This window comes from Scomber japonicus, chromosome 8 (assembly GCF_027409825.1).
Source record: "Scomber japonicus isolate fScoJap1 chromosome 8, fScoJap1.pri, whole genome shotgun sequence".
Taxonomy (NCBI): domain Eukaryota; kingdom Metazoa; phylum Chordata; class Actinopteri; order Scombriformes; family Scombridae; genus Scomber; species Scomber japonicus.
In genome coordinates this window covers 29,288,333-29,313,754 of record NC_070585.1, presented here as the reverse complement: position 1 = coordinate 29,313,754, position 25,422 = coordinate 29,288,333, and the positions used below count along the sequence as shown (strand labels likewise).

At 38.9% G+C, this 25,422-nt stretch overlaps 1 protein-coding gene across 1 annotated transcript in view; it reads left to right on the top strand.

The window, feature by feature from the left end:
* Positions 1-24,552, top strand: part of pde6a (phosphodiesterase 6A, cGMP-specific, rod, alpha) — a 39,423-nt gene extending 14,871 nt beyond the window's left edge. Inside the window, exons 9-23 of the mRNA XM_053323757.1 lie at positions 1,042-1,089; positions 5,615-5,764; positions 7,292-7,435; positions 8,892-8,957; positions 9,164-9,310; positions 11,131-11,238; positions 11,769-11,878; positions 12,808-12,895; positions 13,469-13,569; positions 14,193-14,300; positions 15,004-15,067; positions 19,378-19,452; positions 22,959-23,042; positions 23,704-23,872; positions 24,509-24,552. Of these exons, the coding sequence (XP_053179732.1) occupies positions 1,042-1,089; positions 5,615-5,764; positions 7,292-7,435; positions 8,892-8,957; positions 9,164-9,310; positions 11,131-11,238; positions 11,769-11,878; positions 12,808-12,895; positions 13,469-13,569; positions 14,193-14,300; positions 15,004-15,067; positions 19,378-19,452; positions 22,959-23,042; positions 23,704-23,872; positions 24,509-24,552 (1,506 nt within the window). The remainder of the gene's footprint in view (positions 1-1,041; positions 1,090-5,614; positions 5,765-7,291; positions 7,436-8,891; positions 8,958-9,163; positions 9,311-11,130; positions 11,239-11,768; positions 11,879-12,807; positions 12,896-13,468; positions 13,570-14,192; positions 14,301-15,003; positions 15,068-19,377; positions 19,453-22,958; positions 23,043-23,703; positions 23,873-24,508) is intronic.
* Positions 24,553-25,422: the final 870 nt, after the last annotated feature.

Genomic DNA, 25,422 nt, shown 5'->3' with positions numbered 1-25,422 from the left:
CACGGCAACAGTGAACGCCACGATTAATTGACATGAGTCAGATTAAGTCGATTAGAGTTTCTAAATGTCGGTTTCAATTATTTTTCAATTAATTGCCCAGCCCTACCTCAACGACATCATATGTGCAAAACTAGGGTTAGTTTTGCACATATGATGTCGTTGAGGTCCTTTCTGCTATGTGACAGCCCATCTTAGAGGCAAAAGTAAAGTAAGTGTGACTTAAAACCTTAAAGTTCATTTCTCACTGAGACTTTTAAACAACATCTTTTTCCTTTTTAAAGTTATCTGCATTGGAAGCTGTGGGTGGTCACACGAGCAGATCACCATTAGGCCTTATTACACAGTTGTCAGTGTGCACACCATTGTGGAAATGAAAAGTGCTCAGCCACACGATGCTGTGATGTATAATTGTAATTTTTTTGCAGCCGTTGTAATTAATCAAAGTGTTCTTTTCTCAAACCGCTGAGCCTGCTTCAGCTCATCTATCTATCCCTTCTGCTTTATCCCGTCTGTCCTCCTCCTGTCCTGTCCTTTCATTGTCATTGGTGGCTCGTCATTTTTCAACCGTACATCATCTTTCCTCCCTCGTCGTCCTTGTCCTCGTCTTTTTTTTCTCTCTTCTACATCTTGTAGATGGTGAAAACTTCATTTCTCCACACTGCAGCCTTTTTTTTCATAAATTGATAGAAAAAGACGTGTCAGATTGACATTAAAGGTTTTTAATGGATTCAGCTGTGCGGGCAATAAAACTTTGTCAGCTGCTGAATATTACATATGAACATGTGATGCTTCAGGACAGAAAGTAGAGTGTTTCATGTGAGAAGATTTCCTCCTCTTTATCTTTCAAACCTGAAGTCCTCTTATTTCGGTAATGTCCACCTTTTACAGATTTTTATTAAAATTAAAATTTGGTTACAGATCATAAACATGTATATTTTAATTTCCCTTAAAACCAAAATCAATCCCTCTCTCATTGTAGCATCTCTTATCAAATATTATCCTCAAATCTCTTCTCATTTCCCTTTTTTTCCTTTTCAACAGATCTGTAACATAATGAACATCAATGAGGATGATATGTTCAACTTCCAGGTAAGATGGTGGCAACTTTTTTATTATTTTTTTCTTTTAAAAACAATTTAAAGACAACAGCTGTATACAATCAAATTCACAAGTAGTGCATCAAGTAGAAGTCTGCAGTACGCTCTTTAACCCTCCTGTTGTCCTCAGGTCAAGGAACGATAGAAGGAAGGAAAGGAGGAAGGAGGTTAGGAGAGAAGGAAGGAAGTTAGGAAAGAAGGAAGGAAGTTAGGAGAGAAGGAAGGAAGTTAGGAGAGAAGGAATGAAGTTAGGAGAGAAGGAAGAAAGAAAGAAAGATAGGATAGAAGGGAAGGAGGGAGGGAGGAAAGGAGGAAGGAAGGGAAGAAGGAAAGCAGTAAGGAGGGAGGGAGGAAAGGAGAAAATAAGGAAGGAAAGGAGTAAGGAGGGAGGGAAGAAGGAAAGGAGGATGGAAGCAAGGAAGGATGGAAGGAGAAGGGAGCAAAGAAAAAGAGGGGAGGAAGGGAAGAAGAAACAGTCAAAAGAGACGGGGTCAATTTGACCCGGGAGGATGACACGAGGGTTATAAAACATGTAAGACAAAAGTCCATTAGCTGAATTTGTTTGTGGAGCTGATTCCTGCTTTTTGTTAGTAGTAGCTGTAGTTTCCTTATTATACATATATACTTAAAAGTAGTTTAAAAAGCTTCCTCTCCAATACAAATAAGTTAGAGAAGTGAGGCTCTGTAGCTGACACAGTGAAAAGCTGCAGGTTTCAGAGTTGACTACTAATGAATCAATTAGTCCAGTCTTTATTTAAATGGAGCCAAATCCCAACAAAAGAGACCCAAGACCCCATGTGCCGACTAATGTGTTTTTCCCTGTAGGAGGATTATTGTAGAAAGAGCAACCTGAGGAAGACTTCTATTAGTTAAATGTTATAATCTAACAAGGAAGTCTCTAGAGATACATTATTTATTTTTAACAGGGAGATCAGGTTCAAATAGAGGTTTAACATTGGTGTTGCAAATTTAGGTGTTCTTCTTTTCTTCCTCCCTTCCATATATCCTTCCTGTCTTTCCTTCCATCCATCTGTCCTTTCTTCCTCCCTCCCCTCTTTGATTCCTTCTTTCCTTCCCATTTTCTTGTCTTTCCATCCTTTCTCCCCTTTTCCCTTCTTTCTCTCTTTCCTTCCCTCCTTCTCTCAGTCTTTCCTTCCTTCCTTCCATCTATCCTTCCTGTCATATTTTCCTTCCTTCCTTCCATCTATCCTTCCTGTCATATTTTCCTTCCTTCCATCTGCCCGTCTTTCTTTCCCTCTTTCCTTCTCTCCATCTTTCCTTCCTTCCTGTCTTTCTTCTTTCCTTCCTTCCCGTCTTCTTTCCTTCCTTCCTTCCTTCCTTCCCTCCATCTTTCCTTCCTTCCTTCCGTCTATCCTTCCTGTCGTATTTTCCTTCCTTCCATCTGCCCGTCTTTCTTTCCCTCTTTCCTTCTTTCTTTCCTTCCTTCCATCCTTCACAATAAGACACAATAAGTTTACCAATCATCACTTGATGATCACTAGATGAATGATGGACAGTGTCAAGCTTATACAGAGCAGTGAGTCTGATGCCTACATATACAGGATGTCACTGTAATTGGCTCATATTAATCCAAACTCATCATTCTGGTCCATCTGTGGCTGTAGAAAGAGAGGCCCAACATTTCCACACAAGCAAAGTACTTTCTGCTGCTGAGAAAGCACAGTGGCTGAAAAAGTGTGTTGCAGTCCGAAAAGTAACAAAATATTTAGTTTGAAGAAAAAAAAGCCAAATTTAAACTATAGTTTGACGTGGCTGTCGATATGTCTCCGTCCTCTGTAAACGTGGATACAAAACATTGTTCTAAAATGAGTAGATTTGTCTGAAAACTCTGACCTCATACTGCAATTTATTTACCTCGTCCTGCTTCCAAATCTAATAAATATGCAGTTAAATGGCAAATCTACAAATGATTAATTGCAAGATTAACCATAAGTTGAAATATAGATTTATGTTCATTCCTTTTGGCAGACACATTTGTCCAAAGCAAAGTGCAAATCATCCTCAAACAGTATCATATTATTTCATCTAATATATAATTTCCTCTTATACATCAATATATCTTGGAAATAATAGATTCAGTAATAACCAGCTTCATGCTCAGAGCTTTATGTACCTTTAATACCAGTTGTTGCTTGAGGGGTTCAGTAACATAAGAGAGCCTTTTCACTCATTATCTGCAATCAGATTTCTATGTGAAGTTGATAGATGACAGCGCTATATGTTCAGATTATAGTAATTAGTATATGTTTGAGCCTTCACTCTTGCAATGTGGATAAAATGGAGCTGAGAGAAATAATGTCTGAAAGAATTAACTATGGGCTATGTAATAGGGTTTTTCATGTATTGTAAGAGACCACCAGGACACAATCATAAAGAAAGAGTCTGCCATATAGTCCTAAGTGAATAAATGATAAACCCCCACTACATCCTCTCCTCTCCTAAGTTTAAATTAGTTTCCAGAGGGCTGCAAAGCTCCCATTATATTCATCTATATTATACTCATTTCTTGATTCAGGAGTAGCCTAGTGTCCCTGCACATACATCCATCCTGCTTCACTACTGCTGACAATTAGAGTCGAAATGTTAACGGGGGGGAATTTAACCATCATGTTCTTACAGTTAGAGCTCAGCCTTTTATTCATTGTAGTTTATCCCATGTGCCGACTAATGTGTTTTCCCTGTAGGAGGATTATTGTAGAAAGAGCAACCTGAGGAAGACTTCTATTAGTTAAATGTTATAATCTAACAAGGAAGTCTCTAGAGATACATTATTTATTTTTAACAGGGAGATCAGGTTCAAATAGAGGGTTAACATTGGTGTTGCAAATTTAGGTGTTCTTCTTTTCTTCCTCCCTTCCATATATCCTTCCTGTCTTCTTTTCCTTCCATCCATCTGTCCTTTCTTCCTCCCTCCCCTCTTTGATTCCTTCTTTCCTTCCTGTCTTCTTGTCCTTTCTCCCCTTTCCCTTCTTTCTCTCTTTCCTTCCTTCCTTCTTTCCTTCTTTTCTTCTATCTATTCTTCCTGTCATCTTTTCCTTCCATCCTTCCATCTGCCCGTCCTTCTTTCCCTCTTTCCTTCCTTCCTTTCTTCTATCTAGTATTCATCTTGTCCTTCCTTCCATCTGCCCGTCCTTCTTTCCCTCTTTCCTTTCTTCCTGCCTTGTTTCCTTCCTTCCTTCCATCCATCCTTCCTTACTGTCTAATCTTCCTTCTTTCTTTCCTTCCTTCTTTTCTTCTTTACTTTCTTCCCTCCTTCCTTCCATCCATCCTTCCTTACTGTCTTCTCTTCCTTCTTTCTTTCCTTCTTTACTTTCTTCCCTCCTTCCTTCCATATTTTTATTGGTCTGGCCTACATGAGATCAAATTGGACTGTATGTGGCCCTAGAATGAAAATGAGTTTGACACCCCTGATCTAAATAATCTGGTCTGATAGAAACAAGATAAAACACAATAAATTTGCCAACATTTTAAAAAGGAAATGTTACTGAGGTCCATCCAATTCACATGTTTAAATTCAAATCATGAGTTCAAGCTCAACACCTCAATATAAAAAGCAGAGATGAATGATGGACAGTGTCAAGCTTATACAGAGCAGTGAGTCTGATGCCTACATATACAGGATGTCACTGTAATTGGCTCATATTAATCACAACACATCATTCTGGTCCATCTGTGGCTGTAGAAATGTGTCTGTGTTTCCTCTTCTTGATGTATTTCTTTCTGCGTGGCCGTCTCACATTTGTGCAAATTGGCTCCTCTTAAAAAAGGCCTCTAAACTTTGTCTCTCTGATATTTTTAGTGCTTCTGCTCGCCTTCTGTTTTCCTCCCTCTCAGCCGCTGTATGTCTTGCTCTTTCAACTGCATTTCTGTGAAATGACGCTACATAGCTGAACTTTTAAGAGGAGATTTAGATCACTGAATCATCACCAGACTACATTTAACGGCTCTAAATAACTCAGCTCCATTGCCCAGATATCAGATGAGGAAGGTACATATAACCTCTGAAGATTAATTTTCTCTACATGATGGTTTCCCCCTCAGTTTTAAGCTACATCTTTTTCCACTGAAGGATGAAAATGTTGTTTTTTTTCATTCAACTAGTTCTTTTGAAATTCTTGACAACCAAATCCTGTTTTTATAGTTTTTCTATTTCCGAAACATTCCTACTCGGTGATGAAGCTAAACTGCAGCATTAGTTCACCCAAGCATCTATTTTTTAAAATGTAGTCTTCAACAACTACTGCAGCAGTGTGTTCAGATTTCAGGGGGCAGTGAGCAGGTGAATTATTTATTCATTTCACATTTCCTCCTGAATGTAGAAGGACACGTTACATTTCTGAAGTGATGAAGAAATTGTATATTTAAAAAAAAAGTGACATTCAAACCTCTTAATCATTCTCAAGAAAAGCCTTTATTTTAATCTCCTAAATGTATCAAAGCAACAACAATGGAGATTCTCATTTATATTAATCCACTCTTTGTGTTTGTGCACACAGAGAGAGCCCCTGGACAGCTCCGGCTGGACCATTAAGAACGTCTTGTCTTTGCCAATCGTCAACAAGAAAGAAGAGATAGTGGGTGTGGCCACGTTCTATAACAGGAAGGATGGGAAACCCTTTGATGAAATGGACGAAACACTGATGGAGGTACTGTGTCTGTGTGTGTGTGTGTGTGTGTGTGTGTGTGTGACAGCACTGAGTCATTGGTTTATAAATACACTCAGGCCATTCAGAGCGCCTGCATTATTTATCATTGGGCCTGGAGGCTTTTTACTGAAGTTCTTCTATCTGCTTCATCGCTCAGAATTTAGTTAAAATACACAACAGGTGTCACGAGAGTGGAGAGCGGAGCAGGTGGACTTTAAATGCAGGATGCAGATACAAGCAGGAACTCAACAGTAACCTCCTCCTTACTAAAGATTTGTGCAGTCAAAGCAAATGTGAACAAAACAAAAGGACTAAACTCAAAAACAGGACTTCAATACAACTAACAAGGGGATGGAGGTGCAGGTGGTGAAGAGGGGCGGGGGAGCTCAGGTGAGAGGGAATGAGGTAATGGAAACAGGAGAACAGGAAAGGTGCTGATTGGCTGGGGAAAACACAGGACGCAGGGCAGGGCAGGTGTGGAGGGAAAAGCAGTGCAGGAACACAGGAGGGAAAACACAGAGAAAACACACAACACAATAAGTACGACCAAGAAAGATAGAAATCCAAGAAAAAGCCCAACGCTAACACAAAATCACTCTGAGCTACAGAGCTGAGGAAGACTGCAGGATAATCTGAGTGACATGCTAACTAAGTCCAAACACAGAAGGGGCAATAACTACCACTGCTACCACTAACAGTGAAACCAGATAGAAATACAATCACAAAGCAGTCTGGTCACAAATATTCTTATCTAAACCAGGTGAAGGCAAAAGTATCTTAGATTTCGCTTCAGTTTTGTTTGCTCTTCCAATCGAATACATGTGTTATGAACAAGGCAAAGGTTTAATGCAGCGAGCAACAGTATCTCCACTAGTGCTTTTAATATAATCAGCAGTCCCTCTAATCTGTCCTCCTTCAGTCCAGTTTTAACCAACAGGGAGAAAAGTGTGAGGGCATCTGGTGGAGAATGACAACTAATGCACAACTAATGATTAATTAGTCATTTTGATTTTGACATCTTTGCATGAATGTCTGATTTTGATATTCACTCATTCCTGTAACACATCAGTAATTTAACCCATATAGAAGTCATAAAGCTTGAAGTTTCTAGTGAGATACAGTATATGCATTTTATTTTTGGAAATATTGGTTCAGTGACTGGATATATTATAGAGATTTCTTTCTCTATAGAGGCTTTCTATTGTTGCTATGGATGCTGCAAGCGCTGAAACCAATGCAGATGTTCATGCTGTCCACTCAGATGTTTCACATTGGATATTGGCAGAGGCTGAAGTGAGGGGCTGCATAAAGGGCCAGTATAAGATAAATCAGAATAATGTAAAGCTGCTCTAGTGCAGTCCCAGAATGAAAATATGGAGCTGGAAATTAACATAATAAGTTCCTCTTTTAAGGAATGATTATATGATTCACATGCCATGTCATTAATCAGTGATTTATTCTCTTTGTTTATGCTTTCTCTCTCTCTGTGTCTCCTTCTCTCTCACACAAATACACCTCTGTGTCCAGTCTCTGACCCAGTTCCTTGGCTGGTCGGTGCTGAACACTGACACCTACGATAAGATGAACAAGCTGGAGAACAGGAAGGACATCTTCCAGGACATGGTGATGTACCACGTCAAGTGTCGCAAGGACGAGATCCAGCACGTTCTGGTCAGTAAATCTGGAAGAAAAAAGGCTTCATTCTCAAGCACATTAACACATATATTCTCAGGGTTTGATTAAATGTTTTTGTTTTTTTAAGCTGAAACCAATACAGACATTTAGTTTCATGTTGTATGTATGTTTTAATTCTATTAGAACACCCAAAACATTTTCCTAAGTCAAGGATGTCAGTGTTTCTAACATAACTGTAGTGATATTGTAGCATTGTTGTAATTTGTGTTTACAGGCTGCTAAAGTCTGTGATAAAGCACTTCCAAAATCAATATGCAAGTGAGTGTGAGCAACAAGAATGACAGCAGGCATTCATTAAGACCCATTTGAATAAACCGTAATGAAAATGTGCATTTCCTGATACAAAACAAGGTTAATGGTGCATGAAAAAGCATTCAATTTAGGGCAAATTTGATAGTAGCAAAAATTTAACCAATGCATAATCCTGCCAGAGGGATCTGCTTCAGCAACCACCATTTACTTTTTGGTCATATTAAAATTGATGTCTCATTGTCTACAAAAGGTGATTTGAGGTAAATTTGACAAATTTCCCCAGCCTTGTTGAGAGAAGAGGCTGTATTATTTTGTTTAAATGAAATTGGACGACACTCCTAGGCAACAATGTGTGCTGGACAGGCAAGACACAGCATGCATTTTAACCCTCCTGTTGTCCTCGAGTCAAGGAAGGAAGGGAGGGAGGGAGGAGGGAGGAGGGAGGAAGAAGGAAGAAGGAAGGAAAGGATGAAGGAAGGAAGGAAGGATGGAGGAAAGAAGGGAGGGAGGGAGGGAGGGAGGGAGGACAGAAGGAAGGGGGGAAGGTACAGGGAGGAAAGAAAGAGAGAGGGAGGAAGAAGGAAGGAAGAGAGGAAGGAAGGAAAGGAGGAAGGTAGGAGGGAGGGAAGGTAGGAAGGAAAGAAGGACAGAGGAAAGAAGGAAGGGTGGAAGGTACGGGGGAGGAAAGAAAGAGAGAAGGGGGGGAGAAAAGGAAGGAAGGAGGGAATGAAAGAAGGAGGGAGGGAGTAAGGGGGGGAAGGAAAGGAAGGAAGGACAGATGGAAGGAAGGAACAGTCAAAAGAGACGGGGTCAATTTGACCCGGGAGGATGACATGAAGGTTAAAAGAATGCAGAAAAAAAGGAAAAGAAGCTCCCAAACTCCAGCATACATAATGTCTTCTTTGTTAATCCCTCTGGTTAGATGTTGGGGGTTAAACCGAACGAAACCGGCCAGAAATCAGTGGGTAGATGTGGATGATATGAACAGGAGGTGAGCATCGTTTATAAACTGAAATAAGCTGTCAGGTTTTCTATGAGGTGATTTGTCAGTGGACAGGGAGAGAGACAGAGAGAATAAAAGCAGAGAGGAATGACCCGGTGTGACCTTAGATCAGGAGTGAGTTGATTGATGCCGAACCGTTGAATCCAAGGTGATCGTTGATGATGTGTGTTTCCACAGAACACCAGAGAGAGATGGGGAAAGGAGCCGGATGAGTGCGAGGAGGAGGAGCTCCAACAGATTCTGGTAAAAAAAACAAACAAATAAAATGCTATGGAAAGGAAATGATGAAATAGAAGTATAAAAGTGTTAAGTGGATTTATGAGATCTGAAAATCAAACCTGTATCAAAATACTCATAAAATCCAAACCAAGCACCAACTACAAAATCATTATAAAAAACCTCCTTGTATGAATATGTATGAACAGATGCTTGTCTGTCTCCGTCCACAGGCAGAGGTTTTGCCGAACACTAAGAAATGTGAGATCTTAGAGTTTCACTTCTACGACTATCACCACAGTGAATTGGACCTGGTGTTGTGTGGCATCAAGATGTACTACGAACTGAAAGTGGTGGACAAGTTTCACGTTCCCAGAGAGGTGGGTGTTTTTTTTTTTTTTCTTAGTTAATTTGTAAATTAGTTGAGCTTCATGATTTCCCATATGTGCACTACATCTCAATGGGATTGCAATATTAAAATGTATGAGATTCATAAAGTTTGAAGCTTCTATCAAACTTTCTGCAATGCATCAAACTGTAATACTGATACTGTTAAAAAAAAAAAAAAAAGTTGCCAAAAAAACAACTTTTATAGAGCAAAGAGCCAGCGTTCTGAGACAAGTCAATGATTATACACACAAGTGGATACCAAAAATTCAGATTCCTTAGATTTGCCATGAAGTAGCAGCTGCTTAGAGCTCGGAGAAACTAAAATGGAAAAGATTCTGTGGAAGAAATCCAGGAAAAAATGGTGACAAAAGATGACTATAGCAAATGTTTCCAGAAATGGGAGAAGCGATGGGACAAATGTAGATTAGGAAGATTTATAATCACATTATTATTATATTTTTTTTTTTAACAATTTGAGGAATGTTCGAGCCCCCTCTGTGCATGCTATGAGACATCACTTCGCAATGAACGCCTTCCAGATGCTGCTGCAGAGAGTGTCTGGTGTGCTCATCCAGTCAGATGTAGGAAGGGTTAAAGGGTTCATGATATTTCAAGTTTGTCTTTATAACAACAGTCCCTTGCCCAAATAAATATTGAAATAGTTTTTTCTCGCCAAAATCATTCCTACTGATCATACTAGCCAATAAAACATCCCTCCATGATCCTCACTGACAATGTAAGTGATGTGGACCAAAACCCCATGTCCTCATCCTGTGCAAATATGTATTTAAAAGTTTTTTATGTGAAGCTAATATGAAGCTTCAGGAATCCAAATGAGTCAAATCAAGTAGATATATTTCATGTTACAGTCGTTCTAGTGCCAAAGTCCCTTTTTTTTGTTACTATACTTCCACCACAGCTCAACAGAGAAACACTAAGAGGGAATCTGATGCTAAATAGACTATAAATGTGGCAGATATCCACTTGATATGACTCAAAATAAGCTTCAGAATAACTTTTAAATGTGTTTTTGCACTAAATGACTGTGTGGACTGGACACACTGTGGATTTTGGCCCCCATCACTTACATTGAAAGCATGTTTGAAAGGGAGCCAGCATGGACAGGAAGAATGATTACAGTGAGGAAAAAACCTCTTGGACTGTTGAAACGAGCACCTGACCTATTGTTTTGAGACAGTTTTGAAAAATTGTGGACCTATCCTTTAATGTTGGTGCATGAGTGAAGGATAGACATGTCAGTCCTCCAGTTATGTTGTACTTTAGATTATACATTATGTGTCTCGATCAGGGCTGCATAGACAAAAAATGGTGGAGATAATTTGAACAACATTAAACTAGGACATGTTTTAATATTGATATCTATCATTTAAGGCAAATGGATTCAACATAACACTTAAAATCATCCAGTTGATGTTTAAAGCCATTTACTGATGATCCCATAAGATCATATCATCACATTTTGACTCAGCTGAAAGTCCATAAACAATGAAATATTATAGCAAGAGAACTAAAAATGTGACCTGCGATTACAGCGTTTTTTGTTTTTTTTTGGAGGGTAATTAGTTAGTGAAGTACAAAAATAAAGACGGATGTTCTTTTCTCTCTGATACGCAGCCATGCATGTCTGTGTGCCTGTAGTCATTAGCAGCTATTTAGTTCTAACACTGCTATAGAAAACTGATAAAAGTGTGTGTGTGTGTGTGTGTGTGTGTGTGTGTGTGTGTGTGTGTGTGTGTGTGTGTGTGTGTGTGTGTGTGTGTGTGTGTGTGTGTGTTTTTTTGATCTGCAGGCCCTGACAAGGTTCATATATTCACTCAGTAAAGGCTACAGGAGGATCACTTACCACAACTGGAGACACGGATTCAACGTTGGACAGACCATGTTCACCCTGCTGATGGTCAGACACACATACACACACACACACACACACACACACACACACACACACACACACACACACACACTAAAATCACCTCCATCTTCCTCTTATCCTATCATCTTCTTCTCCTCAAGTAAACATCACTCCTCTGTGATTACTTGGGGAGGAGTTAACCTCACCTCTCGCTGTCTTTTCTTCCTCCTCCTCTTTCATCTGTCTGCAGTAACAACCTTTACTCTGACCTTTACTCTTGTGTGTCTATAAAACAAACAACTCCTCAATGTTGCCAAAACTGGTCATTAATATACCGTGTATGGGTCAATGACGAGCTTTAACCCAGTGTCAATTGGTGTATTTTTTCATAAAAATCTAAACTAAAATGTGGAATAAGTGTAATATTTTGCATATACTTTTATTTTAAATGTCGAAATACTCCAGGCGGATGAAATGATATAGAATAGAGTAGAAAATGTCATTTCAAATGGCATAAAACCAACATAAATACAAAATGTACATATCAATAAGCCTGATTGTCTGTGTGTTCACAGACAGGTGATTTGAAGCGCTACTTCACAGACCTGGAGTGTATGGCCATGGTGACCGCTGGCCTCTGTCACGATATCGACCACAGAGGAACCAACAACCTCTACCAGATGAAGTGAGTAATGGAGGGGGACGAGGTGCGTTACAGCATGTCTGTGCTGTGATTGCTAAATGACAAAATATAAATGATATTCTGTGTAATTGGTAAAGTTGTTTTGTAGCCTGTGCTGTGCAGTGTGTTGGCAGACGGCAATATTCAACATATATCTTACTTTTGAATAGTTCAGTAAAATAAGATCTTAATTAATATATCAGCAAGTTTTTTTAAGCAAACTTTGTCTTTATTCGTGAGTTTTCTTCATTGTTTAAATGTTATTAAAGAGACTAATAGAAAAGTGATGGGAATATAAGAGTCAGTATGAGAAAACTAAATTTCATGAAATAGTTACCTTCAGGTAGCTGCTGATTGATTTCTGAGGAGATTTATACTTTTATCATATCGGACACTTTCAGATGATTCACATGTATGAATGTAACATGTATTTAAACACCACACATGATAAATTATCTAGCAGGGCCCATCATTGTTCTGTGTCCCACTTTGTTCTGTGAGAGCAATCTAATGTACATTATAGCAGAAAGCACAATATGTACTGGCAAAGAAAACTTATATGACCCAATTTTTACAGAGATGAATTAAACTATTATAAAAAAATTTAGTTTATATAATTGAGTCAAAGTGACAGCTGTCAGTCTTCCTGTGTAGAGACGAGCTGACCTCAGCTGTTTTTGAAGGTACCGTCACTCATTGAAAACATCAATGCGCTGATATTGACCAGATAATACCTCTGGCTGCTCTACTCCACCTGCTGATGGATGAGCTAATGAGAGCCGCCATTAGCCGTGGACACAGCAGGCCAGGCCCACCCGTACTTTAACATGCATGATTTATCACAGCGTAACCTCCCAGCATACTGTGTGTGTGTGTCTGTGTGCGTGTGTGTGTGTGTGTGTGTGTGTGTGTGTGTGTGTGTGTGTATCCAGGTCTGGTAATCCACTGGCGAAACTTCATGGCTCTTCCATCCTGGAAAGACACCATCTGGACATTGGCAAGACTCTGCTGAGAGATGATGTATGCTGCAGTGCACACACACACACACACACACACACGCACACACGTACATGCATACAGGGGTGGATACATTACAGTCTGAACACCTGTATAATGTAAAGCAATGAAATATAACAGTCCCATAATCAATATTAAGAACTGAAGGCCCATCCATCTTTCACATAACTTCTGTTAGGAAAATAAGATTATATGAAATTAAAATTATTATATTGTTACAACATTCAATAAAGTATCTCATGATTCTTTATCATTAGCTCATGGGGGAGTGTATTTGTTGTTAAATTATACTGTTTAATACAGTAGTAGATACCTTATTAGTTTAGAATCTAATCAGAAAACACTAGAAACATGTTTTAGCATTAATGCTCTGTCTTTTTCCAGAGTATCAGTTTCTACTTTCCATCACATGAGAGCTGATCTAGTCTTTTATTTGCCCTTTGCTCTTTGCATGGGGCAAAATGGTTTTTAAATCACATCTGCTGGATTGAAGGTCGAGCCTCAAATATCTTAGTATATCTTGAACCTTTTGGATGGCCAATTTTTTTATTTTCTGGACTCTGTCTTGTGTTTCAGAGTTTGAACATTTACCAGAATCTGACCAGTCGCCAGCATGACCACGTCATCCACCTCATGGACATCGCCATTATCGCCACTGACCTGGCTCTCTACTTCAAGTCAGTTTACCACATACAGCTGTGATCAAACGAACTGTGACTAATTCTGTCTATTGATTGTTTCTATGCTTGAAATGAAATTCTGGCCAGGCGTCTTGGTGGGCTAATGGTTAAGACACACACAGTATAACTGGTTTGATTCTAGCTGGAAACCTTTATAGTGTTATACTTCTTTCTCCACATATGTTTCTTATCTTTCTCTACACTGTCAACTATCAAATATTGAAAAAAAAGAAAAAATAGTGACACACATATTGATCATTTCATATGTTTTAGCTTCTGTTTATAGACTTATATTAAAAAAGGCAAACTATTTATGAATTGACTGTTATGTTCCATATTACAGTCAATTGTGGTCTTCCTGTAAGTGTAAGGAAGACTCCGGATGCACAAAAACACACAAATATAGTAAAGAAGATATTTTGTTATACTTTGATGTGCAAGAAATGGACCAAAACTGAACGAGACAGTAAGACACATTGTTCCAACCTTCAACGATTAGAAACACCTCCTGAAGTCTGTATGGTCACTGATGCCCTGTTATAGCACATGAGAGACAAACGGACATTTAGTCAGACAAATAAGTGGAAGAAGTACTGGAGCGCTATTTTCTTTCTGTGCAGGAAGAGGACGATGTTCCAGAAGATCGTGGACCAATCCAAGACCTACGAGAACTGGAATGAGTGGACCCAATACATGCAGCTGGAGACCACGCGCAAAGAGATTGTCATGTAGGTACAAACACACATAACAGCAGCTACTATACCTGCATACGTACATGCTTAGAGTCTGTGTAAAGTAAGAATAAATATGTGTTCTGAGTTTGACATACCACAGAAAAGTGTGTCGTTAGCCACCCTGCCAAATTTGAATGATTAAAAAAGTCGCCAAATATATGAAATTAGGCTTCAAAGTTGTGTAAAACTCTGCCTCTTTCTCTGCTCCCAAACGCTGTGGGAGTGCCCGCTGAGTGCGCTGAAACCCCGCCCCCTACCAAGTGTCATCTGTCAATCAAAGTCACCACCACTACCCGAAACATGGACTGAGAGCTTTCTGCGGCTAGCTCAGCAGCTAACTCAGCGACTAGCTCGGCGGCTAACTCTGTGGCTAGCTAGTCGGCTAACTCGGCAGCTAACTCAGCTAACTGGCTAACTGTAGACTGTAGTAGTAGTAGTGTGTGCTGAATGTATTTCTACCTCTACAGCAGCAGGGGCGGGTTTATGCTAATCACTAAATCCTGAACACAGAAATCTTGAAACACAGTTTGTGAAGCCTAGCTCCACAATTCAAATCTAAATGGTCGAAATGCTTTTTGCACATTTTTTAGAAATACATTTATGACCTATTTAATGTGTTTAGAAGAAAATGTTTGAATTCACTTTACACGGTCTTTAATTAACAAACAGTCATCTAACTCATGCATTGTCTTTGTAGGGCCATGATGATGACAGCTTGTGACCTCTCTGCTATCGCCAAACCATGGGAGATCCAGAGCAAGGTACGCACCTGTGTGATCTCAACACAAGGTCCTTTTTTTTTTGTCATACCTCGAAAGCCGTAGATGTAAAATGGCTCTCCAGCCTCGCAAACATCCAGCCGTTCACAGTAATAAGACGCAGGCTCCAGGAGAGGGGAACCAATGATAAAGTAGACGGAGAATGACATTTTGTCAGCCCTACCATTTCTCTCAGCAGCGTTCAGCAGCGATTCCTGACGGCCTCATGCATCAAAAGCAACCTGCTGCTTTTCATTTTCCCTCATCACCGCCCGGCAGGCTCAGCATTTTATTTCAGTAAAGTATGTAATATACACACCGCCATCAAGCCTGCACGCACCGACATATCAATATGAACAGGAAGCATCTCTGGCGCTGTTAGACTCATTTTTTTCACCTTTTATTTTTTTGCAATTGACTAAACATATGCTGTCTCTCGGTAATGTCTACTTCAGTCAAATATACAGACATTTACATTCTTATATACGCATAAGGCAGAAATTCCATCAACGCTGCACCCATAACAGAACTAGTAATGGTGATTTAAAGCAGAACCTGAGTCCTCGCTGGTAAAGTATTTGATCTGTCAACAGAACTGACAAGTAAAGGTAATAATACGTTATTCTCATGAGTACAGGTATGATTAACTGGGAGGAAAAACAGATTTTAGGACACAAAATTGTTTATTTTTTCAAACTTTCAAACTCTAATCTTTGCCATTTTCTATTGGAGCAGTGGATGATTTTAACCTTTTTTTAAGAACATGTCTTCAAATAAAACCTAGAAACGATGATTTAATAGCAGATTTCTATTTAAAGGGTCACAAAAAAACAAAAATATTTTAAAAAATTGCATTAATAGAGATATTTGAAATCATTTTTTGACTGGCCTTTCACGTTTCGTATATATGTTATCAGTCCATCTGTTATCTGGTCTGCTATACACATAAAACGGACTTGTCTAATTCACTCCCAGTCAGTTTTCCCTCACTGGGAATAAAAAGTTAAAACTCACTTTTTGGCAAATTTACATCTCGACTTCAAACTCCAGCTGCGTCCGCCTCGTCCATCGGGGACGGACCAACATGGAAAACAGATCTTGCCTCATTTTGGATGGAATTTAAAGTGAAAAAACCCTCACCTTCTTTATTTGACTTTTCCAATTAGCGGTCAACATCCTGTTTTTGAAGTGTGAGATCTGGTCTTAGGTCAGGATCAGAAATAAAACCAGCCAACTAGCATAGAGTGTCTCTTTTTGTTTTAGTTAATGAAGCCCAAACCACCTGGTACAATAAAAGCTGGAAACCCAAAAAATGGTTTCAGTGAACTTAATAGACATACAATATATGTTATGAATAAGAAAATACCCGTCCTTAAAAAGCTCTCAGGTGTTTTATAGCTAATCTGAGATTCAAACCAGCATCCTCGTGGTCAGGGTTGCTAAGGTTACTTAGGAAATGTAATGGGTACAGATTACTAGTTGTCCTATTTATAATGTAAAAGGTAATGTAACTATTTCAGTTACTTAATCAAAGTAATGTCATTTATTACCTTTTATTACTTTTTCATTACTTTTGTAATGATTAACAAATGTTTTCAGCTGTTAGCATGTTGCATAAGGGATATTATTTCTTATAAAGCAAGATTTATCTCTCATTTGAAAATGTATTCATTAGTTCAGGTAGATTTTGGAAAATAAAATAAAGATATTTTATTAAAAAAGTTAAAAAAAAAAACTGGCATAGTTGGTACTACAGTATGCCACCATTTAACTAAGTCCATGTGTGCTCCAAATAAGCCCACGTCATGATTTGATTATAAAATATTTAAAAAATATATTGTTTTTAGAGAATTAAAAACAGCAATATATGTATTCAGTAACATGTTAAATATTAAAAAATTAGGAAAAATCTCAAAGGTGTGACTTCAAATGTAAACTCCTTTGTAATCAACATTTTCATCAGTAACTGTAATTTAATGACACATTCATTAGACACAGACTACAATAACACTTATTTTGTAATGAAATTATGTAATGATGTTACGTGTAACTAGTTATTCCCCAACACCAGACTCACATCACCATTTTTCTTTATCTACTGTAAGTAAAAACAGGTTTGACAAAAAAGACAGTCAACTGAGTCACAGCCTCATTATGAGCAGATTTACAGGCTGATATAGATATAGATCTCATGGTATCAAACCCATATAATGTTGTGCTTACCAACTGTATAATGATGAACATCAGTACAGTAATGGATGTTTAAAAAAAAGTTTTATATGACGTTAGGACAGTTCTGTAACTCCTTCTGCGTTACACAACTCCTCCCAATTAGGATACTCCACTTTTATTTATTTTTATTTTTTTCTGGTCTGATTTCACCTTTGTCTGCACCTGGTGAGTCAGCTCTTCAACCCACACACACACTGTCAGGGTTTCTATCTACAGCAGCAACCGTCCTTGTGTGTCCTGTGCTCCAGAAGTAGTTTGATGACTAACACTTTCTCCCTTAAAGGTAAAATCCAGCCTGAATAATAGAGGATAACATATTGCAGCTGTCATACGAAGCTCCACTCACTCCAGTTTTTGGTGATGATTATGAGTGGGAGACCGACAAATACTCCATACCAGAACTGAGTTTTAAGCCGAGTGAATCTCTGTTATAGCTCAAGTTTGTGATTTAAGCCGGTAAAATGGTCGAATTCCCACATAAAAATCTTCTCAAGTACAGCTAAAGTCCCTCCGATTTTTATTGATGACAGACAATCCTCTCTTAAGATGTTACGGAGAGACAAAAGCTCAAGCTTCATTCTTGATAAGATGACATTTTTATGGCTGATATTTTATTTTTTCACTTTGGTTTTTCCTCCCACACACTCACACACACACACACACACACACACACACACACACACACACACACACACACACACACACACAATGTCTGTCTCCAGGCTACACCAGCTTCATGGCAAGTGGTCCCCAAAACTGGCTTGATGACTAATTCTTTCTAAAAAGAGGTTTCTATCCTGAATGCAAAATTCACGTGTTATTCAACCGATCTCACATTGCTCCATTTTAGGCGTGCGAGGGCAGAAATCACAGGCTTTCATCTCATCAAGAAACAAAGGCTGAAACTGCCGAGTGTGTGTGTGTGTGTGTGTGTGTGTGTGTGTGTGTGTGTGTGTGTGTGCAGTGAATAAGATTCTCATTTATTGCACACTGTGAAAGCTTTATAAGATGGTTTTAACAACATGTACGAGAGCTTTTCCTGCTCAATAAATCACACAGGGATCATCCTCGTGGAAATTGTGCTCCAGCAGTAGCATTAGGACTGCCAGCGTCTTTAAAAGGACAATTACACCAGAATACTTAGTGCTGATATTATTAGTCTTAATGAGTTTCTAAATTTAGAGGAAATTTACCAACAGCAATTTTGTTAATCGAGTAAAAATGTCACATTTTCTTTGGTTCCAGCTTCTCCAATGTGACACCTTGCTACTTTTTCATGTGTTATGTCATCATACATTTAATATTTCTTAATTAAAGAAGCAATTTAAAGATGATGTTTTAGGCTCTGATGAAGCTTTTGATGCAAATCCAGATGAAACGCATTGTGACACTATTGTGAAAACTTCCAATTTTCCAAAACGGTAAAAATCATCTTGGTTTTTAGCTTGACAGTTGTGTATTTTGATGGTTGGGAATGTTACAGATTACTAGTTACTCTATTTAAAATGTCATAAGTCATGATGGTACTATTTCAATTACTTAATTAAAGCAATGTAACTTATTACATTTGAGTGTTTTCAGCTGTTAGGGTAAATGTTCCTTCCTTCCTTCCTTCCTTCCTTCCCTCCATCTGTCCTTCCTTCCTTCTTACCTTCCCTCCATCTGTCCTTCCTTCCTTTCCTCCATCTGTCCTTCCTTCCTTCCTTCCTTCCTTCCTTCCTTCCTTCCTTCCTTCCTTCCTAAGATCAGCTGTTATGGTAAGTGTTCCCTCCATCTGTCTGTCCTTCCTTCCTTCCTTCATTCCTCCCTCCTTTCCTTCCTTCTTTTCTCCTTCCTTCCTTCCTTCCTTCCTTCCTCCCTTCCTTTCTTCTTCCTTCCTTCCTTCCTTCCTTCCCATTAAGCACCAAAATCTCAGTTCAGCTGTTTTTCATGGATACTGACATGATTTATAAGGAAGATCATTTCTTATACTGCAAGATTTATCTCTCATGACAATTGTGTATTTTTAGTTTATACACTAGGCTCAAACCCACTGGATGTTTTTGCATCTAACTGAGAACTCATTTTTCTTCATTCTCTAGGTGGCGCTGTCTGTAGCGGCTGAGTTCTGGGAGCAGGGAGACCTGGAGAGGACAGTCCTGGAGCAGCAACCCATTGTAAGGACATGGAAAGAGAGCTATGGGACTGATAGAGATGGATGAATGCTAGGCAGAAGGTTGGGCAAAGGGATAGAGATTGATGGGAGGCAGCAGCAGTCCTGCTGACGTCCTCTGGAGCTAAAACAACAGAAGTCCTGCCAGCTGCAGTGCTGCTGCTGTTCTGGTTTATAGTTGAACTCTGACCTTTAAAACAGGATTTCGCTATTGAGAATAATAAATAAAACATAATAGAAAAGACAATGTGTATATAAAAATAGAATAGGTATGGTTTATTACTACTGAAGAAATATAAGTTTCTTTTCACTATTTTGAATAAATGTAGGTATAAAATTGAGTAAAATAGGCTCAAATTCTCAGAAAAATCATAATGAGAAAACCAAAATACTAATTATTAGAAACATAGACTGTTTAACTACAAGACTGAGTAGTTTTATCTTGTCTACATCATAGACTGTATAAAAGAAATGGACATAACATCCGTGACGTCATCCATTGGTTTATGGACTGCTGCTCAGAAGCCAATAGTTTCGAATCTGGGCAGCGCCATCTTGAACATTTCAGGTGCATGCTGGAAAAAATAAAAACACGGATTCTACTTATATGGGCATGAGGCGGGGCCATGGGTGGAGCCATGGGTGGAGCCATGGGTGGAGCGGGAAGGTTGCTATGGTTGCGAGGGCTGGATCTGGAGGACATTGGGCAATCAACCTGTCAATCAGGATGTAGCCACGCCCTAATGCATACCCTGCTTTATCGTCAAATATAAAATCAGGGAGGCCAAAATGTCCCAAATGAACATCATACTGCATTGAAGAAGGCTTTAAACTAGCGATTGAGACCATAAACACATTTTGAAAACGTTTACTGAGGTTAGAAATCAAGTGAGAAGTTGGTGAATTCTCCAATGACTTGTATAGAGACGGAAGTCCTTTTGACACCAAAACGGTCGCCCCCTGGTGGCCTTTTGATAGAATACAGTTCTAAGTTACTTCTGCGTTGGCCTCATTTCAGAGGACCGGAGCTCCCCGCCTGGTCTACATAGTGTTTGAGACATTTTTCTGATTATATAAAATGTGTAGTTCATCTTTGGATTAGTTTTGGTGTTTTATTAGTCAGATGTAAAACCAAAGATAATGGAAGTGGCTGACAAAACCTCAAACTGTATGAACCTTTCAACATGAGGTCGCCTACAACAATGGAGCAGTTCACCAAGAAACATTAAGGGACAAGCGTGAACATGATACTGTAGTTTCATCTTGTTCATGACACAAATCATCAGTCTGCAAAAGTCAGTTGTTGAATTTGGGATCAATTTCTTCACTGTCAGTTCACGATTCTAGTCTTGGGATTTGTTCTTGGATTAACTGTACCGTTTGTTTTTCATATCTTTTCAGTGTATTTCTTATTGTTCCAGGATTTTATATATTTTTTTTATATTTGAGCTTGTGCCAGAGAGCTAAGTTTGAGTGAAGAAGAAGAAGAAAGAGGATTTGGTATATGGACAAGAATGATGGGAATTAGGGCAGGACAAGATTCTCTTTAGGCTTCAATTTAGGATCGAGAGAGCGGGAGGGAAGGACGGGATGAGAAAGAGGAAGAAGAAGAACAAGAACAAGAGACAGACACGCAGTTGGAAGACAAAATGAAAAGACAGATTTAGTTCCCCGTGGCGGTGGTGTTGAGCGATGTACAGACCATTATGTGGAGCAGTGATACAGAAAGAGCGGTCACTGTGGCCCTAACCCAGCCGACCATATTCCCCCGGCTCTCTCTCTCTCTCGCTTCCTCTCTTGCTTCTGTGTGCCTCCTTCGCTCTGTTTCATTCTTTCATGTCCTTGAGACACTTGAAGTGCGAGAAGCACCATCCCACACTCTCTCACCTCACAGTGCTCTCAATTTAATAGCATGTGTGTCAGCAGGGAAAACTTTTCATTTTGATCAGGGTTTTTTTTTGTTTTTTTTCCCCAGCAGTTGACTCTGTGACTGACTGTGGTCTGACGAGAAAAAAAGAAAGAAAAAAAGACTTTACAGAGGCTGTGATACTTAGTTGGTATGTAGGTGGGCAATTTGGTCAGCAATTACAGCCAGCGTGAACTTTTTCAACAGTTTCAACAGGTGTTTACAGACCGTCGTGCTGCTCACATCACACTCATTTGAGTCTTTTTAGAAAGGTAAACCAGGTGCATTTTGGATGTGACTGCTAAAGTGAAGCTAATTCAACTTTACATGCTCATTCAACCTGTATTAACACTCAGAAAAGACACACTGAGAAGCTAAACCAGCATGCTGACTTGGGTCTTAAAGGAGCTCTCACTCTTAGCTGCTTTTAGACTGGATGGAGGAGCACTCTCACTCTTCATGATTGGACTGTAACTGATTAAACATGTTTAGAGAAATAGTGGCTGTGTTCGAGACCGCATACTACATACTTCTATACTACATACTTCCATCCTACACACTAAACAACCAGATAGTAAGCAGACAGTTTACACTGTAGTAAACTTCACGATAACCCACAATGCATTTCGTTCCTACCTGAGCTGAAATCATCAGGCTGAAGCTGATTTCATTTTAGCTCTAACTCTGTAAATATACCACTTTATCCACATTTCTTGGTGCTTTTATTTTGAAAACAGGAAGTGAACATACCATCGATGTAGCTAACTTGAAACCACCGAGGTGGTGATCTGTGACGTTTATATTTTGGGGGGTTTTTCAGAAGTTGTGTTGCATCTTGGGTAATTTGAGTGTGAGTAGTCAGCTCTTGATGCATACTCTGCATTTCTGGAGAATCTAGTAAACCATCCAGGAACTTCTCACATACTCTAAATCACATACTACGCAGTTGAAACACACTACATACTTCAAATGACGTCAGAGTTAGTACGACTAGTAGGAAAGTATGCAGTTTCCAACAGACCCAGTCTCTTTCTCCCTCACCTACTTCACTAAGAGGTCAAAGGTCAGAGCTCAGCTTCATAACAGCTTCCATGGGGCTAACAGAGCAACAGTGACTCTCCACTAGTTTGTTTTCCTCTCTCGGGTGTGCAACATGGTGTCAACAAGTTTTAATAAGGTGATACATTTGATTATAAAAATGTATTGTCCTAAATGGTGAATCAGTAAATCAACAGCGTGGATGAAATAACAGCACCAAGATAATACAAGCCATTGCCTTAAAATACCTCTGAGATAAAATCCTAACAAACAAAACTTGCTATTATAGTCTTTATTGGGTTTTAAGATGTATATTAGTCTATAACACACTTAATGTATATGAGAGAGCTCTGCTAAAGTGATAATACCTTTCAATGTGTTTCAATGCAGATGTGCTGTTACTTTTGAAGCTACGATTACACTTAAATATACTTTTTTATCATGATATATTAGTACTTTAATACATCATACAATAAAAAATGCAAGATTTTAGCAATAGATACAATGACCAGATCAGAATAAAGATGTGATTATCATAAACACTTTTCTCTTCTTTTCTATTCCAGCCCATGATGGACAGAACCAAATCAGATGATCTACCGAAGATGCAGTGTGGTTTCATCGACTTCGTGTGTGCTTTTGTGTACAAGGTCAGACATTACACTGCACACACACACACACACACAAACTTAGTAAAGACTCACTGAAATTAAACACCTGTAACTGGGTTATACTGTAGGAACATTTAAATGCAGGAGCGATACTCTCATCCTGATTTTGCCATATTGTAATGTTGCTTCTTTTTCATGTATTCTTCCTGAGTCCATCTTCTATTGCTCTTGAGGTTTCTTTTATTTACTTTTACCCATTAAGGATTTTTTGGAAGGGAGTTTTTATCCAAATTGATAGTCTGAAGGTAGAGTGGCATCTGCTGTAGAGATTAGAAAGCCCCTTTATGCAGATTTGTGTAATAAATAAAATTGGCTGGCCTTTTCTTAGAGAGGTGGCATCTGTAACGCAGCTCACTGTAATGTTTAAGTTTGATCTCAATACGACTTTGTAAGGCTGTCTTATGTGGGAATTGATGGCATTTTAACTTGTTATTGACTTCATTTGAGGCTGAATAAGTTAATTTCACCACAATTGACTTTGTTCCGACCATCTGGAACTCATTTATTTTTCAGCGTTATCCTAAGCGTGATTTAATTTAAACAGTTTACATCTGGAAGGAAAAAAAAGTATTGATTTTAATGTGATTCAATTTGTGTCATCCTCTCCTCTCCTCTCCTCTCCTCCTCTCGTGCTCCCCAGGAGTTCAGTCGTTTCCACCCGGAGATTACCCCCATGCTGGATCGCCTGCTGAACAACAGGAAGGAGTGGAACGCTATGAAGGAGATTCACGAAGCCAAGCTGGCTGCTCTGGAGGCGGCCAAGGCAGCCAAGGAGGAGGAAGCTGGGAAAGCTGCAGCCGCCAAACAAGGTAGAAGGCTCTCAGACACACACACACACACAGACACACACACACACACACACACACACACACACACACACACACACACACAGACAGACTGCATTACTCTTTGTTTATGTAGGGTATAAATGCTTTTGAGCCCACACAGCCAAAACTTCGGTCTTGTGACCTGAATGAGCCACTTAGTTAAGGCAAGGCATTTTTATTTATTTATACAGTATAGCGCATTTCATACACAATGGCAACTCAATGTGCTTTACATAAAACAGACATTTAACAGTAAGAATTGGAAATAAAAAAAAACGTAAAAACATGCAATTTGAGAAATAAAGATAAAACCCAATAATAATAAACACATGGAAACATTAAAACATACAATTACCCCCCCCCCCCCCCCCCCCACACACACACACACACACACACACACTAATAATAAAAACAAAGTACAGAAAAATAGAAAGAGAGAGAATTAAAATACTAGAATAGTGCATTAAATATAAGATTAAAACACACAGGTGTATACATTTCTAAATAGATTTGAATTCATTTTTCATTTTAAATTATACAAAATTAACTTCTTTTCTTCTTCTCTTTTTTTTCCTTCCTGTCTTCTTTCCTCCTTTCTTTCTTTCCTTCCTCCTGCAGCGAGTGCAGCCCAGTCACAGTCAAAGACGTGTATCATCAGCTAAACACGCAGCAGCAGCACCGGCTTGCTCGCTACATGGTTTTTGGTCCAGTAATGGGTTTCCCCCAAAAAAGATCCTTCCTATTTATTTTTTCTCAGTGTGATATTTGAGATCACACTTCTAACTTATTCAGTTTAATGAGAATCGTCTCTCACTTCACAACACCACACTCATCATATCATCTCTTGCAGCTGCATTTATTGAAATCTGTTTCTTTTTCCTGTTACTGCTTTTCTTTCTGCACTGCTTCTTCCTGTTTCATCTTTTTACATTTTATTTAAGACTGAATGAGACTTGATGATTTGTTGCAGGGTTATGTGTGAGGCGCCAACATTTCACCATGAGGGTTGACATTAACAAACTCAGAGGGAAAACAATAATACAGCATAACCATTGTTAACAGGATAATGTTAAAAGTGGAAGTTTCTTGCTTTGTTCCTATTTTGTAGAGGACTCAAGTGTTGGCTATCATTTTCAAAGCACCGATAAAAGTTTTTAAAAAGTTACTGCTAGTGATTCATAATGCAAAACTAATATGACAATTCAAAGATATTAGGATGACTAAATGTTTACTGTACTGTAATGTTGTTGTTCTAGGTGTCAAGGAAGGAGTTTAGTCACTGAAAACAGAGTCTTGCCCTGTACTGACATTACCTGAAACCAGCAGCTGGTATGATTTAAATGATAAAAGGCTGCATATACAGACTAAGATGGGATTTTGCTCTTTTTAAAAGTTCATTTAAAAGTAGCAGTGATGACAGCTGGTGGTTAGTTAATGTTAGAAGTGAAAAGTAACAACGTAATAATGGGTAAGACATTTTTATCGTCTGTGCAATCAAACTCTAAAATGTGAAATAAATCATCTGAAAGAAC